Source organism: Daucus carota, chromosome 1, assembly GCF_001625215.2.
Source record: "Daucus carota subsp. sativus chromosome 1, DH1 v3.0, whole genome shotgun sequence".
NCBI lineage: Eukaryota > Viridiplantae > Streptophyta > Magnoliopsida > Apiales > Apiaceae > Daucus > Daucus carota.
The window spans coordinates 32,832,881-32,848,549 of NC_030381.2; the positions used below are offsets into that span (position 1 = coordinate 32,832,881).

Below are 15,669 nucleotides of genomic sequence, written 5' to 3' on the forward strand. Positions count from 1 at the left end.
AGTACACAATTTAAAAATAAAAAATTAAAAAAATAATAATGTTCTTATATTAAAAAGCTTTGACCGTATACTTATAAATATTATTTTCAAAAATTTCTTTTTGTGAATAAAAATATGACACTAATAGTTTTATTCACAAAAAAAATATTAAAAATAATATTTATTAGTGTACGGTCAAAACTCTTAAAAATACGTGGAAAAAAAAAAATCAAACGACTATTATATCATAACAGAGGGAATATGATGATATAAATAATCTGACTATTTTGTTCATGCACCGGAATTTAAAAAAAAAAAAAAGAATAAGCTCAAATAATCAGAGAATTCTGAATTTCTTTTACCTATATTAAGAAATTTTAACTAGCAAACATGACACAGTATTAGTCTACTCTGTTTTGCTTACTTCCCTCCAAACGAAAGATTCATCATTTATTTATTACAGTTAGTTGTCAGTTGACAACAATAGTATCTCATGGAGAAGAAGCAGCAGAACTTCAGATCGCAGAATCCCTCCCCTCCGCCATACGAGTCATCCATATCCTCTTTTTCTCCGTCATCCTTTAGTCGCGACGGAGAAGGACCTGAACACAGTTTACATCCCTCGCCAGCTCCACAAAAAGAAATCAGTCGAAAGCAGTCGACAAAAAGAACCGGTGATGATCAGGTGCTTAAGAAGGTGAATTTCTGGTTTCGGGTTTTCGGGTTTTTGTTTTGCTTGATTTCATTTTCCATAATGGCTGCTGATCGTGATAAAGGCTGGACTCTTGACTCATTTCATCGTTATATCGAATTTAGGTATGTTTAAGACTTGCTCTTTAGTTTCCTAGGTTGATTTCTGCAGGAAAATTTCGATTATATGTTAGGAATATCACCTACACATGAATTTGGTTCGAAAGAAACAAAAAAATATTTGAGAATCAAAAAAAAAAATGCAGACTGACCTATTCATAAAATTATATGGAACTGCTGCAGGTACTGTTTGACAGTGAATGTGATAGGATTTATATACTCGGCCTTACAAGGATTTGATCTTGCATACCAGTTATTCTCCTCTGATGGTAATAAACTTCTTGTGCCTGCATCTCATCTCCGCAATATTGTTGATTTTGCCTCCGATCAGGTGTCTTTTTCCGTCTACTTTTGATTGTCATTCTGCTTTATTCTGCTTGAATTCATCATTTTTTATCGAAGTTGATCAAGTCCTGTGTAAAAGAAGAATGCAACAAACGTACCCTGATATCACTATCTGGTTAATTTTAATCAACTCCTTGAGGTGACATTGATCAATTCATAAAATTAGAGATGCAGTTCTTTAGGACGTTTTCAAAGCACTATTTATGTAGATTGAAAGGTGAGTGAAAGTCTACTGCCGAAATGATGCCTAGCCATAATCTAAGAGAAAAAAGCTAAAAGAATAAGAGAGGCCCTCTGAACGCACTGCATAAGAGACAAGAGCTAGATTATAAAATATTATGATATTCCTAAGTAGATGGTTTCGATTAATTGAGTAAAAATCCACCTGAAATTTTTTTTTATTTTGGTTTTTGTTTAAACTTCAGAGCAGCATAAATATCCGTTCCTTTAAGACTCTCCGGTATCAACTTCTGCAGTGGAGCATAATTTATCTAGTAATGCATTTCAATGATTGATGATGGTGTCTGAAAAATGCATGCAGATTTTGGCTTATCTTCTAATGTCGTCTTCATCGTCAGCAGCAACACGAGTTGAGGACTGGAGATCTAACTGGGGAAAAGACAAATTTCCGAATATGGCAAATGCATCTGTGGCAGTTTCTTTCATGGCATTTGTGTCCTTGGCCTCTAGCTCTCTCATCTCTGGTTATACCATCTGCACTTTATAAACTGGAGTTATTTAGCATCTCCTCTATTGCAAATTCATATATACATATAACATATTACCTTAAATCCTGTAATATCAAGGTATCTTATAATACACTATCCATTACATGTATAATTATGGAGTTATATAATGTCTGACTGTATCTATTGATTTGTTAGCGACTGACTTGCAACATGTAATTTCACTAATCATCATCATAGTAATTCGCAAGGTTTGGTCTACAAAAGGCTTCTATTCTCATTTCTTTTACCATATCTTCGAACAAGTATGAGAATATCTGTTGTAACCAATTGCTTGGAGCTAAGTAGTTACTTCTAATGTTGGTGAGAAAAGAGAATGCAGATGAAGATGCAAATGCTGGACTATTCTGGTGGGGCTGAGTGCTGCATTATTGTTATGTAAAATCGCTCTCGTTTCAATGCAATGATAAGGATACAATGACAATGACACTCGTAGAAAATTCTAAGTTTACAGGTATATGATCTGAAGTAACTCTAGAGGTACATGACACTGCTATTCCAGACCATAAATCAAACGCCAGATGAATACAACGTTGAAAAAGTCTGAAATGAACTGAAGTGCAGTAAACTATTATACACGGGACAATAATGTATCTGGCATCTAAAATATGTATTCAGTGGGTCGCTAATATCGTATCAGATTGTATTGTTCTGCTTCCTATTTATAGTTTAGACAGGATTTGGTTTGATGTTCTGGGGGAAGTGAGTTGAAACCAACTCTGATACAGTAAATTTCCGCCAAAACACAAATTTTGGTTCATGAATTGGGTAGGACTGATATAGCGCAAGATTCAGAAGAAAAATGGGAACTCAAAAGTAATGCGGGATTTTAGATGGTATATTACCTCTCAAGTATTGCTGAATTGCCATAGCCAAAAAGACCCCGAAGACACGCAGGAGTTTCACCTTCTGTGTGACCATAAATTATAGTAATTAATGGAGTCAGGACAGATTAGAAAATAAAGACAAGCAGCATAAAGATGCAGATAAAGAAGCTTTTGGTATATACAGTACATGAAAAAAAACAGGTGGTCCAAATCTTCTGGCAGGAACCGGAAGCATTAATCACAAAGAGTGAGACTGAATGCAAAACTTGAATGAAGGTAACGAATTCCACTCCTACAAAAGTGTGGTCAGGAACTCTGAATCACTTCTTTTGACAACCTCGCAGATCTGTGCAGAAATTTCTTACAAGATATGATAATTTATTATATCTACTGTTAATATATGTAATATTAATAAATTAAAGAGCAAAATTTGAATGCCATCATCAATCGTTTAGCCTAATTACAACTACTAAACAATAAATTTGCTCATTTAGTATCAGCACAAATATAAATAAAATTGCTTTCGGACCTTGGAGAAACAGAAAGACAATGGCCAAACTCAAACACAAGAATAGACCATAACTTGAACTTATAATTAAGCTCTAATACTATCTTAAAAAATGAATGATCTTCATGACCATAAAATATCATATTATAGCACCTTCCACGTCAATTGACCCCATAGATTAAACAAAATGATGTTACTACCACAATGCAGGCAGATCAAGCACTTACTACCCGCAACCCAACTAATACCACCAAGCGCCAACTACCGCACTTCCCACATCTAGCAGCCCCAACTCCGGAACTTGCACACAATTCTTACAATCGCCTTATTCCTGCAACTCTAGTGACTTGCAATCGCATTATTCCTACACCCTTTCATCATTATTCTTACAACCTCAAATACAATGCATAGATGTCCCAGGGGAGTACAAGTTTACTTCCAGACTCCAGTCCCCACTTCCTCATATTAACACTCAGCTGAGTTGCTCCCAGAACAAAGGCCCTTTACTTGCTTTCCAGCTAATTGGCGCCCCACATGACAGCCAACTTCCGGCGGTTCCAGCAGTTCTACTCAACTGCCCAATGAAAACAACCATATATTAGTAAAAAAAAAAAAAAAGTACTGAAATAGCCAGATTTCATTTAAGAGTTTTTCATTTGAGTCTGACCCACTATTTGTAACTGAGACAATACATTGCCATATAATGACACTCAACAAGCTTAAGTTAACTTTCAGGTCTAAGTAGATTCTACAAGAGTAAAAGAACTGTATTTCACAACCACTCTTCTTAAAATAGTAATGAAGTCAGGTCTTGAACGGAGAACATTGTAAGTTTTTACCATTTTACTAATACTTAATAGCTCCTGGCGATGTAACAATAGCAATTGCCATAAATAACCCTACATAGATCTTGCCTTGGGTGGTATAGACATGTTTACATATGACATGAAAAATCCAAGTATCTCTGCTCTTTGGCTGCTCCGGGGATATTAGACTCCATCAAGAATGCATACTTATACAACAGGTTATTTATTAAGTTAAACTAAAAACGAACAGACCTTTCCCCCGCTTCCGTCATTTTCCTGTACAGGTGGCCATTCGAATTTGCACTTTTTACGCAGTGTTTTTAATGAAGGTGTCCAAGTACTGCCTTACATATTTGTGATTGATCTCAAACACAAAACTCATTCCCTTTATCTACAAATACACAATTTTACCATGCATTAGTTGCAGGGGCTGAATTTCAAAAGACGCAACGGAATACACTAAGATGCAAGCAACAATGAGGGTAGAAACTTAAATGTAAGTAGTATTACTATACAGAAACTAACTCAAGAAATTATGACCATGAATGCAAATAAAAGAGCTCCTTGATGCTATTATCACTCACATACATAATAAATCCTTACATTACTTCACTTGCCTTTTTACTTCATCTAAGAGGGACTTTTTAGTCCAACTAGCACCCCAGGTACCATTAGTCCCGTAAATATAAACTAATTGATAACAACAATTAGTCCATATTCAGAAAAAGTAAATTTAAGAATAAAAAGAGAGCATATAGTCTGTTAGCCCAGTCCCTTTAAACAAACATAGCCTAAAGGCTCTTTTCATCAAACAAGAATTCAAAGTTGACCTATATATCAAAACAAAGACTTCATTTGTTCCATAAAAAAAGTCTTGCACATTTTTTAAAGGGGAAGGAAGAGTAACAACCATCACCTGTGATTACTCTGCAGCTACAAATTTCATACCATGAAGAAATTGTCAAGAAAGTGATGCATTGAAAACGATATCAAACAGGCTACTCAATGTCAGTTGGACTCAAATAGGTACAAGAAGAAAGTACCTCAATTAAAGAGCTTGAACTTAGACATGATGACTGTTCACAAGCAATTGCTTTGCCATTCACTAAAATTGAACTTTTACTAAGATTTTTTATAGCAAAGGATCCATCAGTCTTCATCTTGATGGATGCCTGCAATACCATAAAGGATGGTGGTGATATTATCTTAACGCTAGTAATCATGATTTGAGCAGACAGCATATGTGTACAAGAATCGACAGCAACTAATTCTATTGATGGTGTCATCGTGACATTATTATCAAACTGTTCTTGCCTTCTTCGACAACTATTAGATTATTACATAAACTAATGAATAACTAATCATTCCCCATCAAAAAAATTCCACACAATAATAATTTCTACTTTTCAAAGAGGTAATCCACTTATCTAAAGTAATCTATCAGTATGAGAGTGGTTTGAAAGAACCCAATCTTAGATAAGTAGATAACAGTGACAATAATGTTCTAATTCTTATATATTAAGGATTGAGGGCACATGGAAACACAAGTAAACCTAATATATCCACATTCAGTCAAAGGAGTGCTTAGATCTCTAGTGCTTCTGATACCTACAGTAGGCAAGTAATATCTTCTCTATTTCGCTTCAAGTGCAAACAGTCACATTGAAACTTCTTCCTAATTTATATGGCACTTTCATTTATAATAACTGCAGGCAATACATTTTTAATATTATATTCTCATCATCGCTTCGCTATGAAAAGTGAGATGTGTTTAATGCTTGAACAAGCATTGAGAAACACAAGTATGATTTAAGTGGTTCGGTTTAATTCAGACAGGGATTGATTAAGGTCATGTTACAGGTATTTGTTGTTCTACTTTGACTTTAAGTGCCAACTTGCAAGAGAATTCTGGAAGAACTATCATATAGACCATGCATCTTGAGTCAACACATGACTTACAAATTTTAACCAGCTATAGACATCAAAAATTGAATCCAATATCCCACCTGTCGTCTGGATATTGAGCTGGCTCGCACTCGACCTTCTTTTCTCAAATCAATATCAACATCAAAATCATCTGTTGATCTTCCAAGAAGTACCTACAAAAGATATGCATTGAGGATAGACTTAGAAAAAGGAATAAGGATCTCAAACTAAGCAACATTTCCTAAATATTAAACTCGGACCATAAACAGCATCTGCTCAGCCAATCAAAGCCTGTTTCTAACTCTCGTAGGACTGAAATGAAACCATCGAATTTTTAATAAACAACCTTGAGCTCATACTTATCATAAACAAGCTAAACCCGTTTCAATGTTGATTTATGTGTTTAAGCTTACTTTACGAATCAATGTAGAACTTAGAGAAGACATTAATATTTGCATGCACCTAGGCTCATCTATAATCCTAAATAGCCTTAGATCCTCAGGTTTGTTTTAAAAACTTTAGCTACTAACTGCTAAAAAAGATGCACTCAACAGTCTCTGATACAGAACGGCAATATTGATACTACCTTATACAATAACAATACTCTTTGGATCTGCAATAAAGAGTCGATCCTAGGGCCGCAACTATTCTTCTTAACTAATAATATCAGCGACAACTAAAAAGTAGAAAATACTAGAACCACTTAAAGCAGACATGTAATTTCAGGAAAGAATTACAACCAACTACGGAGAATTTATTAACAAAATGCGATATATTTGAGTGGTATAATAACGTTTTGGCTTGAATTCTTATAACCTTCACTGTCACACCATTATTCGAGACCATCTATAGGATACTGTTCAGTTTTAATCTGCTCAAAAAACCAGTAATTGTACATCTTAGGAGGCAGCTATTTTAAAAGGTTTACTGCTTACATAACTAAGAGTCCAAACTTTATGTAGCTCAATCCCAGACAGAAACTCAAGCAGACTTGAACAAATTGATGATGCAGGTTGAACAAGAGTTGACCAATATCCAAAATGAAATTGTATCTGAAACAAACTACAAATTTAAGGCAACAGTCTGAATTTACCTCCATTTTCTTCAGATAATGCTTCAAACGACGGCCATACAAGAAAGCAAGTGCGCGGTGAGATGTCATTTTCCTTCGCAATGATGCTCGGGCACACTGTTCAAGTCTAATAATTTTTTTTCTAGCATCCGCATCTTCATGTTTTAAGCCTGAAGATTGATCAAAGTACCAAAAATGATAATACAACCAAGACAGGGTAATGCAGAGGCATACATTCTATTCATTCACAGTTGATATCATTTTTTTACAACTCATTGGCACAGTTCCATCAGTAAAGCACTCTTCGGCACAAAACCCCCTTCTTTTCAAGTTCAACGAAAAAAGATTACCAACAATTACATAACAGTGCGAGATGTTACTAAAAAGTGACAGGGCTATTGATATTGGAACAAAACATCATTGTATATATAAAATTAAGTAATGGTAAATCTCATGAAAATCAACAAATATGCACTAGTATTGTAAACATTATGTCAGCTTGTTCCTAATTTGTGAAACGCATGGAAATGAACTAGGGAGAAAAGGTTGCTTTCGTTATAACCGGTTAGCAGTCACACAAGATCCATTTAAATTACCACGCCTACTACTTGTATATGAATCCTGGTCATGTGGAGGCAAGTCCATTTCAAGTATCTGTAAGAAAACATAATACTTTAGTCGAGAAACAAAATGAATAATGTGATCAAATCTCCCAACAGGACCTCATAATTTTACCATAGCTTCAATATCAGAAAAATAAGGCACGTCATTCTCACTCTCAGGTTCATCCTGTTCTGATGCAGAAGGATTATCAACAATTTCACTGACTGCTTCTGCAGGTAGAGCTGTTTCCATATATGCAGAAAGGTTATCTGATACCTGTTCACATTAAAACGAAGGGTATCGGAAAGAGTGAGGATAATATAAGCTCTAGAGAAAACCTTCAACATGTTGACTAACATCAATAGGCATGACGACTTTAGTACCAGTACCAGTGGTTCAACTTTAACATCTTCCTCAATCACTCCATCTGCAAAGGTGACACTAGTTGCCACAGATCTACTTTGACTCAAGTCTCTAGTTGTCTTGCTAAAGTCACCAGGTTGAAGACTAGAAAATTTAGGATCAAGAACCTCTGATTTGATTTTGCCACCAGCAAGTGGAAGACCACGATATAATTCAGGCAACTTATTCAGTCCACGTGCCGGGGAGGGCTCATATGATAGTGCTGGATCATTCACTTTTTCCATCAGATATACACCTCGATCAATGTCCTCTTCGTCGGCAGAAGAAGAACGATCAATAGATGATATGGTAAACGGTTTCTGCACAGGAGAACAAGATGTTGAATGAATGAGCAGGAAAATGTCATCATTGCAAGGAATTTCTGTGTCCTCAGTATTTAACATGCAACAGACTTCTTCCTTGAATTGGGAAGAATCAGAATGCAAAATTGATGTAGAAGCTACATTTATTTCAGCATGTATAGTATTATGCTGAACATCACCATGCAGAAACGACACACTGTTTTTTAATTCCATACCACGTGGACTACAAGGAATTTTAGGGCAAGTACTTGAAACTGATGTTGTACAAGGCTCAATATTGCATAACTTTAAAGGCTCGATATTGCATAACCCACTTTCCTTAGCATCACCAGCAGAATTTATAAATAGTGAATCAACATTCTCATTGGAAGCGCTATGCATTGCATCTTTCCCATCAACATTCATTAAAAGAAACTCATCCGCATTAGGGAAGTTTAAAAGTGAACATGAAAGATCTGAAAACTCACCCTGAGAAACATTGCTGCCGACAGCTTCTAAATTGTGGCACTCACCATTTTGTCTGTTTTTCATCAGATGCTCTGAGTTGACATCAACTCCTGATGCATTTTTCCCCCTTTTCAGGTAGTTATCGGAAAGTTGTGAAGCCTTTTCAACAACATGAGTTGTATCTCTCTCATTCATATGCACTGGCATAGCAGGTACTGGCATGTCTTCCATTGTTTTCCGTAGAGGAAGCCTTGGCATTTGAGATGAAAATCCCGTTGCCTGTAATAATAACACACTACCATCTGAATCTGCTTCAAAATGATTATCATTTGGAAGCTCCTGCGGAGGATATTGGGTGCTAGTGTAAAGCGACTTGGGTGAACCCCTTGCATCATCTGCAACCATAGAGGGGATGTTCTCAGAGAAGCCATATACATTATCCTCCCTTACATTTGTAACTAAATGATTATAATCAGTTAGGTTCCGGCATTGTGTTTCATAAACATTCACCGTATGATCAACGCTGCCGGCAGGACCTATATCTCCTGCTTGTTGAGGAAAATCTCGATGGAGGACATCAAAGTCTGAATCCTCAAGCCCAACTTGATCTGAGAAACAATCACGAAGCATATAATTAGTACCACCACTCCCACTATCATGTACACTGGTTCCTAGCAGGCATACATCATTAGAGTCAAAAAGCTCAGTTTTAAGTCTCGTCCGAATGGCATTATATTGCCTACGAATGCTTAAATTCTTCCTCTTTGAGTGAGGCCTGCACTTTTAGCATTTTCTGACCTACCAACCAATAACGACGAATCAAAACCAGAGATTTCAAGCTCCAGCATCCTGGCAGAAGCTTGAATCGAAACATCAGGATCACACAGAAGCAAATGCCACCGTTCTCGCAGCTCAGGAGCTGTAAACGTACGAGACAATCGCACAGCTCCTTTCGCAAGTGCTTCAAATGAGGCACCAGCCTGCAATTAAAAATAAAATACCACTAAGGACTGCAATCAACTATCCGTAAAGAATAGCATCTACATTCTACCGTAAAAATGACCCATTATGCAAAGCAATTAAATTAAGCTAAAACCACCCATCAATCACGCAATTACATCAAACTGTAACAAATCATCAATTATAACACAACAATTCACTAGCCTTAACAATACAAATCACCAGTAACAATACTGCAATTCAACACAACCATTAGATAATTAATAGAATAATTACGGTATATTGTAATGAGTAACAAACTGATAACAGTTCAATTCAGCACAACCATAGGAGTAAAACTAGAACAATTACTGTAAGAATCATCATTTACGCAATTACGTAAAACCGAAACAAATCATCAATTACGCAATATTTCAGTAAATTCACCAAAACAACTGAATTATCAACAACTGATTCTACTCAAATTACAGCAACATTAACAATCATAATTTTAAAAAAATTAAAAAAGTAAAAATTAATTACCTCGACTGCATTCTTTAAGAGGAGATCATCTCGGGGAATCCATGGAGAAGAGGAAGCCAAATTTGAAACCTTTCCGGCCATCTAAAACCCTATATTCATATCAGTCACATATATATACTCTCTTTTTTCATATATACGCCCAACTTATCAAAACTAATCAATAATTTCCCATCACTTTCTTATATTTCTTTCTTTTTCACGGTACTTTTATTTCCGTTCTTCATTTTATATATATATATATATATATATATATATATATATATATATATATATATATATATATATATTAAAAATCAATACATCCAACACTTTTATCTATTTTTCATTTTTTTCTTACATTATTTTACACATATATTTTCACCTTCATGTTCAAACCAAACATAAAGAATTGACTAGGACGAAAGCCGTGGTCCAATAATTTTGTGATATCATCGTCATTAATAGAGCGGAATCACCGTCTAACTAAAAGTTATTACTATTAATGAATAAAATCAATAAAGATTTATAACTTTACTAAAATGTTTGTCTAGTGTGCGCCCATGAGCACATGCGGCACTAAATTCTACTCCATCCGTCCCATTCAATTGTATACGTTTCTTTTTCACTACTCCCAAGTTTTTTAGAAGAGAAAGCAAGTGAAAGCAAGTGAATGTAAGTGTGCTTTCACTTTCATCTCATTTTTGGAGTGAAAATTTTGGAGTGAAACTATGCTATATTTACACTCACTTTTCACTTGCTTTCGTCTCTTTAAAAAACTCGGGAGTACAAAGAGAAGTGAAAGTTTGATACCTTTACTTCCTTTTCACTTGTTTTCCTCCATGTTTAAAACTCGGGAGCAGGACGTAAGACTCTTATAAAACATAATTCTACAACTTATTTTTAAAATTTTCCTTTTTGTATAAAAATATAAATGTTATACTTTTATACAGAAAAAGAAAATTTTAAATATAAGTTACGTAACTATACTTTATTGAAGCATTAAAATCTCGCGCCCCCGTCCCCCAATGTTTACTATTGACTCGGATGGAGGGAGTATAATTGTATACGTTTGGGACATTTTGATTGGTGTGGTTGTTGCATTTGTAGGGACGTCCAATATTATTAAGAAATAAGAGCCAACCAAAATGAGTCAAGCTTATAATTTTTAGTGCTTAACATGTGGTCATGGGCACACACTAGAAAAACCGTTACTAAAAAGTGGTTATCACCAAACACACTAAAAAAATCTGATATATATACACACACATATATATATACAGAGACTAGCGATCAAATACAAATTAATCTTTAAATAAAAATTAAAAACCAACGGAAATGAATATCCCAAGTGTGTAAAGGAATGATTTATTCATCAAGTGGAAATGAGGTTCTCATTTCATACCATAAAACGACTAATCCAAACACCAACCATGTGTTTGAAAATTATGATTCTCGTTAATTGAACTCCTTAATCATTAACCAAACACCCTATAGTATTTTTTTTCCCTCGAAGTATGTATTTAGATGTGTGTATTCAATTAGAATTTTAATAGATTTTTTTTATTTATGAAATTCGAGTGGATTCAACTAGGATTTTAAAAAAATATATCAGAGTCTTGGGATATTCAGTTAGGATTATAAATTATTCTACAAAAGCTAGTGATGTTCAATCAGGTTTTTAAATTATGCTTAAAAAATTGATGGTATTAAACTAGAATTATTTAAAATCAAATAAAATCTGATGGGGTATTCAAATGCTGATGGAATTTTTTTGGACTTAATAAGATGATGGATTTTGTGGGATTATTCAGTGTATTTTAAATTTTTTTAAAATCTCACCAAAATTCATGAGATTTTGAAGTATTGTACTTGAATCTTAAAGACTCCTTAAGAACTCCGAGACATTTTATTTACAATCCTTGTAAAATCAGAAGTAAATATAATACATTAAATCCATAGATCATACATAATTCTTAAAATATTAGTTGAATACACCCTTTAATTGTATGGGTAGTATTCTGCGCGTCTTAGACTTTTGAATTTACCTGTATAAAATTATATTTGAAAAAAAGTATGTTTTTTTTTCATGAACAGTTCTACTTTCAAGAAAAACAAGTTTAACTTATAAATTTTTAAGCGTACTCTGTTAAAAACGGGAAAAGAAAAATTAAGGGCATGCATTTAATTTATAAACATTCGGGGAAAAAATATTTTCAATTTTATGTTAGATAAATAAATTTGTTAATGATTTAACAAAATATAAAAAATTCAAAATCAAGAGTATTAGACTTGAATAAATTCATGTATAGTCGGACGTTGTTATATATAAGGTTTTACTCTCATACAAACCATTACGATGAAAACTAGAAATAAACCAATGAATCAAAGGATCGTTTGATTCGCGAATTAGCATGAAGTTGGTACGGGAAATCAGGTGAGAATGGTATGGAATTTAGATATCATGTATGATTTCATGTGTTTGGTTGAGTGCCTTGATTCAGTTTAAAACCACTTCCAAAAACTCGTATTCAGGGCTTTGAGATATGGATACGAGGAAAAAAAATCAACCAAATATGAGAATCAGGTTGGTCAATTTCACACCCATACATGATTCGTAATACCATCTAATCAAACGAACCCCAAGAAATATCGGGAGGATTGCAAGATCTAGGGATGGACTCCGAGATGGGTCTAATTTAAGTGGTATCATAATCGATAATTAAAAAGTTGATCCTGGATTACTGGTTATAGTTGCATGATGTAGGAGATTCTCCAGAAATGCAATTGGAAGTCTGAACAACTTATGTTGAAAGTTTTCCTGCCTGAGGAGGTTGGACGGCATGTCCTGCAAGATGAGAAACCATGTATGAGTAGCGACGGTATAATGGTCACAAAGATTGGTGGTTCATAAGCTGAGGGAAGATTGCTGGGGTGTGTCAATCTAAATCTCATGTTGTAAAATAAAGAAGATATATCTCGAATATAAGTTGCTATAGACTTTATTATAATATGAGCCTTTCAGAATGAGTCCAAAAATAAATTCATGCCTGCACGATCAAGGTCCAGATCGAGCAATATCATATTTTGGAATCAAGGGTGTTTGTGAAGTTAGAGCATCTCCAACCATCTAAAACTCTTGGCTAAAAAGTGAGTTGGCATACCTAAAATAAAAAAATTTAGCCAACAGTTCTAAAAACTCAACTCCAACCATGCTAAGCTGTTATCTATAAATTTAGCCAACCTCCTATGGATGGCTAAATTTGTCGAACCTCTACAGGTCTGTAAGAAAATCTGTAGGAAGATTGTACATCATTTATTACCATATTGAACTGATATATTCAATTTTAACAATTTAAAATATTAATAACATACTATTTTTAAATTATAGTCAATCAATATAGCCAATACCATTGAAGCAAAATGTCTTACAGGTTTAGCAAATTTTACATAATGTCTTACAGGTCTAATTTAGCCAACGATTATAGCCAACGCCGTTGGAGATGCTCTTATGACTCGTTTAAATAGCAACAAATCAACCAAAAATTGTGTGAATGTTGTATGAGAACGAGCAATCTCATATTTTTGAATAAAGGTGCCGTGTGTGAAGTTATGACTCACTTAAATATCAACAAAATTAATCAAAAATCATGTGAATATTGCATGAGATATTTGACGCGGTACGTAATATTGCCCCGAATTTAAGCACAAAAACTAAAGTTAGAAAAGATGCTCATGGCATATACAGGAGTACAACATAAAAAGGTGGTCCAAAGTTTATGTGCTACTCTTGAATTAAAAACATAAATGAACATGTGTAATCGATACTACTACCGGAAAGGTGTGGTGTGCAACTGTTAGTGTGGGATGTGGATGACTGGATGCCTTCTTTCTTTCTGCAATATCCATATCATTGGCAATTAGAAGCATGAATGCTTGATTACAGGATCAACGCAAAAGTAAATGCAATAATATTAACAAGATGTAATTACAAATGTAAAGAAGTTACATGATTCTGATCTTGGAAAAACAGAATTATAATAACCAAAGATCATAGCTTAAACTATAAATTAAGCTTAACTGCCTTATAACTTTCTCCTAATCATGAGCTTTATAAGTCATCAACTCAATACACTTTTTTAGTGAATAAACCTCGGAGATTAAACAAATTACTATTGCCACGTGCTACTTCACCGGTGATATTCCCGCCACCGTGAACGGCGGAGCCACTCTTGGAGCCGGTAAGAAAGCCGCCACCACCAACCACCGCATTTCTCTCAATCTCATCACTTCTACAGCCCAGATGACTCTTATACCCAATACACGCCGGAACATTCACATTTAACACCTTCGCTTTCACCACGCCGTCGCCGGTTCCGGCAACATCGCCGCCGACCGATTTTTTCCGTCGAGGGTGATTTACATCTTTTTGAACACCCTTTTCGCTATTTTTAATACCCTTTTCGCTATTTCGTGTAAATACATCAGCCCCGCCTCGACCAACGCCGACGCTGGCACCGGGAACACGCCGGACTTGCCAAACGGGACTATTCCGGCCAAGATGGACCCCACCACGGCTAGGACTACTCGGCCACTTCCTCGATTTCGACTCACCGGCTGAATTAGACCTCGAACAAGGCGCGCTACTGATTTTCCGGCTCACCGGCGCCGGCCTATTTCCACCATTTCCGGCCGATCTACTCCGAGAAAACGGCCAAATATTAATATTCAGCTCCGCCGTAGACAACCCATTTGCTCCATTCCCCTTCTTCTCCCTCTTCTTCTCTTTCTCATCGTTCTTAATTTTCCGGTCGCCGGACTTCTTAAAAATGTCTTTCCACCGTTTTGACACCGTTTTCGGGTCGGATTCCGCCAACCCATGTCCAAACCCGGGCTGTACATCCGGATCCGAAGTGGGTTTTACCGGGTCGGGTTTCATAAGGTCAAGAGGCTGCAAAACCCCATCAACAAACAACTCATCCGCGGGTACAATATCGGGTTGAGTAACCGGGTTTCGGGTCACCCAAAACTCAAATTCGGGCGAACTTGAAAACCCACCATTTCTCCTCCCACTCAAAGACGCACTCGCGGGTGAATCAAGATTAGAACTTGTGATTTGCATATTTTTCAAGTAAAAATATAGAGAGAAATGAAGGTTGAATACACATATAAAGTTGCAAGTGTATATTTTGGACAGTTTGTAAAGATGGTATTGTGTGATGTGTATAGTAGAAGTTTAGAGGGAGTGAAGAGAGGCAGTTGAAGACACACAGCTGCGTGTAATAAAGAATGGATGGAATTAGTCTGGAGAAAATAAATAAAAAAGGAAAAGAGTAAATGAGGATGGAGACATGTAGAAAGTGACATTGTCATGCCATATATGAATAGTGTAAAAAAATGGTAGAATGTGACATGTC

General features: G+C 35.4%; 2 protein-coding genes and 1 non-coding gene across 4 annotated transcripts; 1 reads left to right on the forward strand and 2 right to left on the reverse strand.

Annotated features, from left to right (window-relative positions):
- Positions 1–472: 472 nt before the first annotated feature.
- Positions 473–2,034, forward strand: LOC108204508 (CASP-like protein 4A1). 2 transcript variants are annotated; one of them, XM_017373986.2, is made up of 3 exons: positions 473–795; positions 973–1,120; positions 1,676–2,034. In XM_017373986.2, the coding sequence occupies exons 1-3, from the start codon at positions 473–475 to the stop codon at positions 1,859–1,861; spliced, it is 657 nt and encodes a 218-aa protein (XP_017229475.1). In that variant the 3' UTR covers positions 1,862–2,034. The 2 variants fall into 2 exon arrangements, with proteins under 2 accessions (XP_017229475.1, XP_063936340.1); XM_064080270.1 differs by having other exon boundaries at positions 973–1,058; positions 1,716–2,034.
- A 1,245-nt stretch (positions 2,035–3,279) lies between these two features.
- Positions 3,280–10,435, reverse strand: LOC108204506 (uncharacterized). The gene is made up of 8 exons (XR_010284718.1): positions 10,277–10,435; positions 8,006–9,774; positions 7,755–7,898; positions 7,616–7,673; positions 7,041–7,189; positions 6,028–6,120; positions 5,065–5,193; positions 3,280–3,789 (listed from the first exon to the last, which is right to left on the reverse strand). It is a non-coding gene; the product is annotated as an uncharacterized LOC108204506 (transcript).
- Positions 10,436–14,202: 3,767 nt separating this feature from the next.
- On the reverse strand, positions 14,203–15,554 carry LOC108207434 (uncharacterized). The gene has a single exon (XM_017377885.2). The coding sequence runs from the start codon at positions 15,372–15,374 to the stop codon at positions 14,379–14,381; it is 996 nt and encodes a 331-aa protein (XP_017233374.1). The 5' UTR covers positions 15,375–15,554; the 3' UTR covers positions 14,203–14,378.
- Between the last annotated feature and the right edge of the window lie 115 nt (positions 15,555–15,669).

Bases quoted from the DNA above. Each gene is read 5' to 3' on its own strand.
- LOC108204508 (XM_017373986.2), top strand. From the start codon at position 473: ATGGAGAAGAAGCAGCAGAACTTCAGATCGCAGAATCCCTCCCCTCCG. The intron at 796-972 runs GTATGTTTAAGA...GAACTGCTGCAG, and splicing joins CATCGTTATATCGAATTTAG to GTACTGTTTGACAGTGAATG. The intron at 1,121-1,675 runs GTGTCTTTTTCC...AAATGCATGCAG, and splicing joins TTGATTTTGCCTCCGATCAG to ATTTTGGCTTATCTTCTAAT.
- LOC108207434 (XM_017377885.2), bottom strand. From the start codon at position 15,374: ATGCAAATCACAAGTTCTAATCTTGATTCACCCGCGAGTGCGTCTTTG.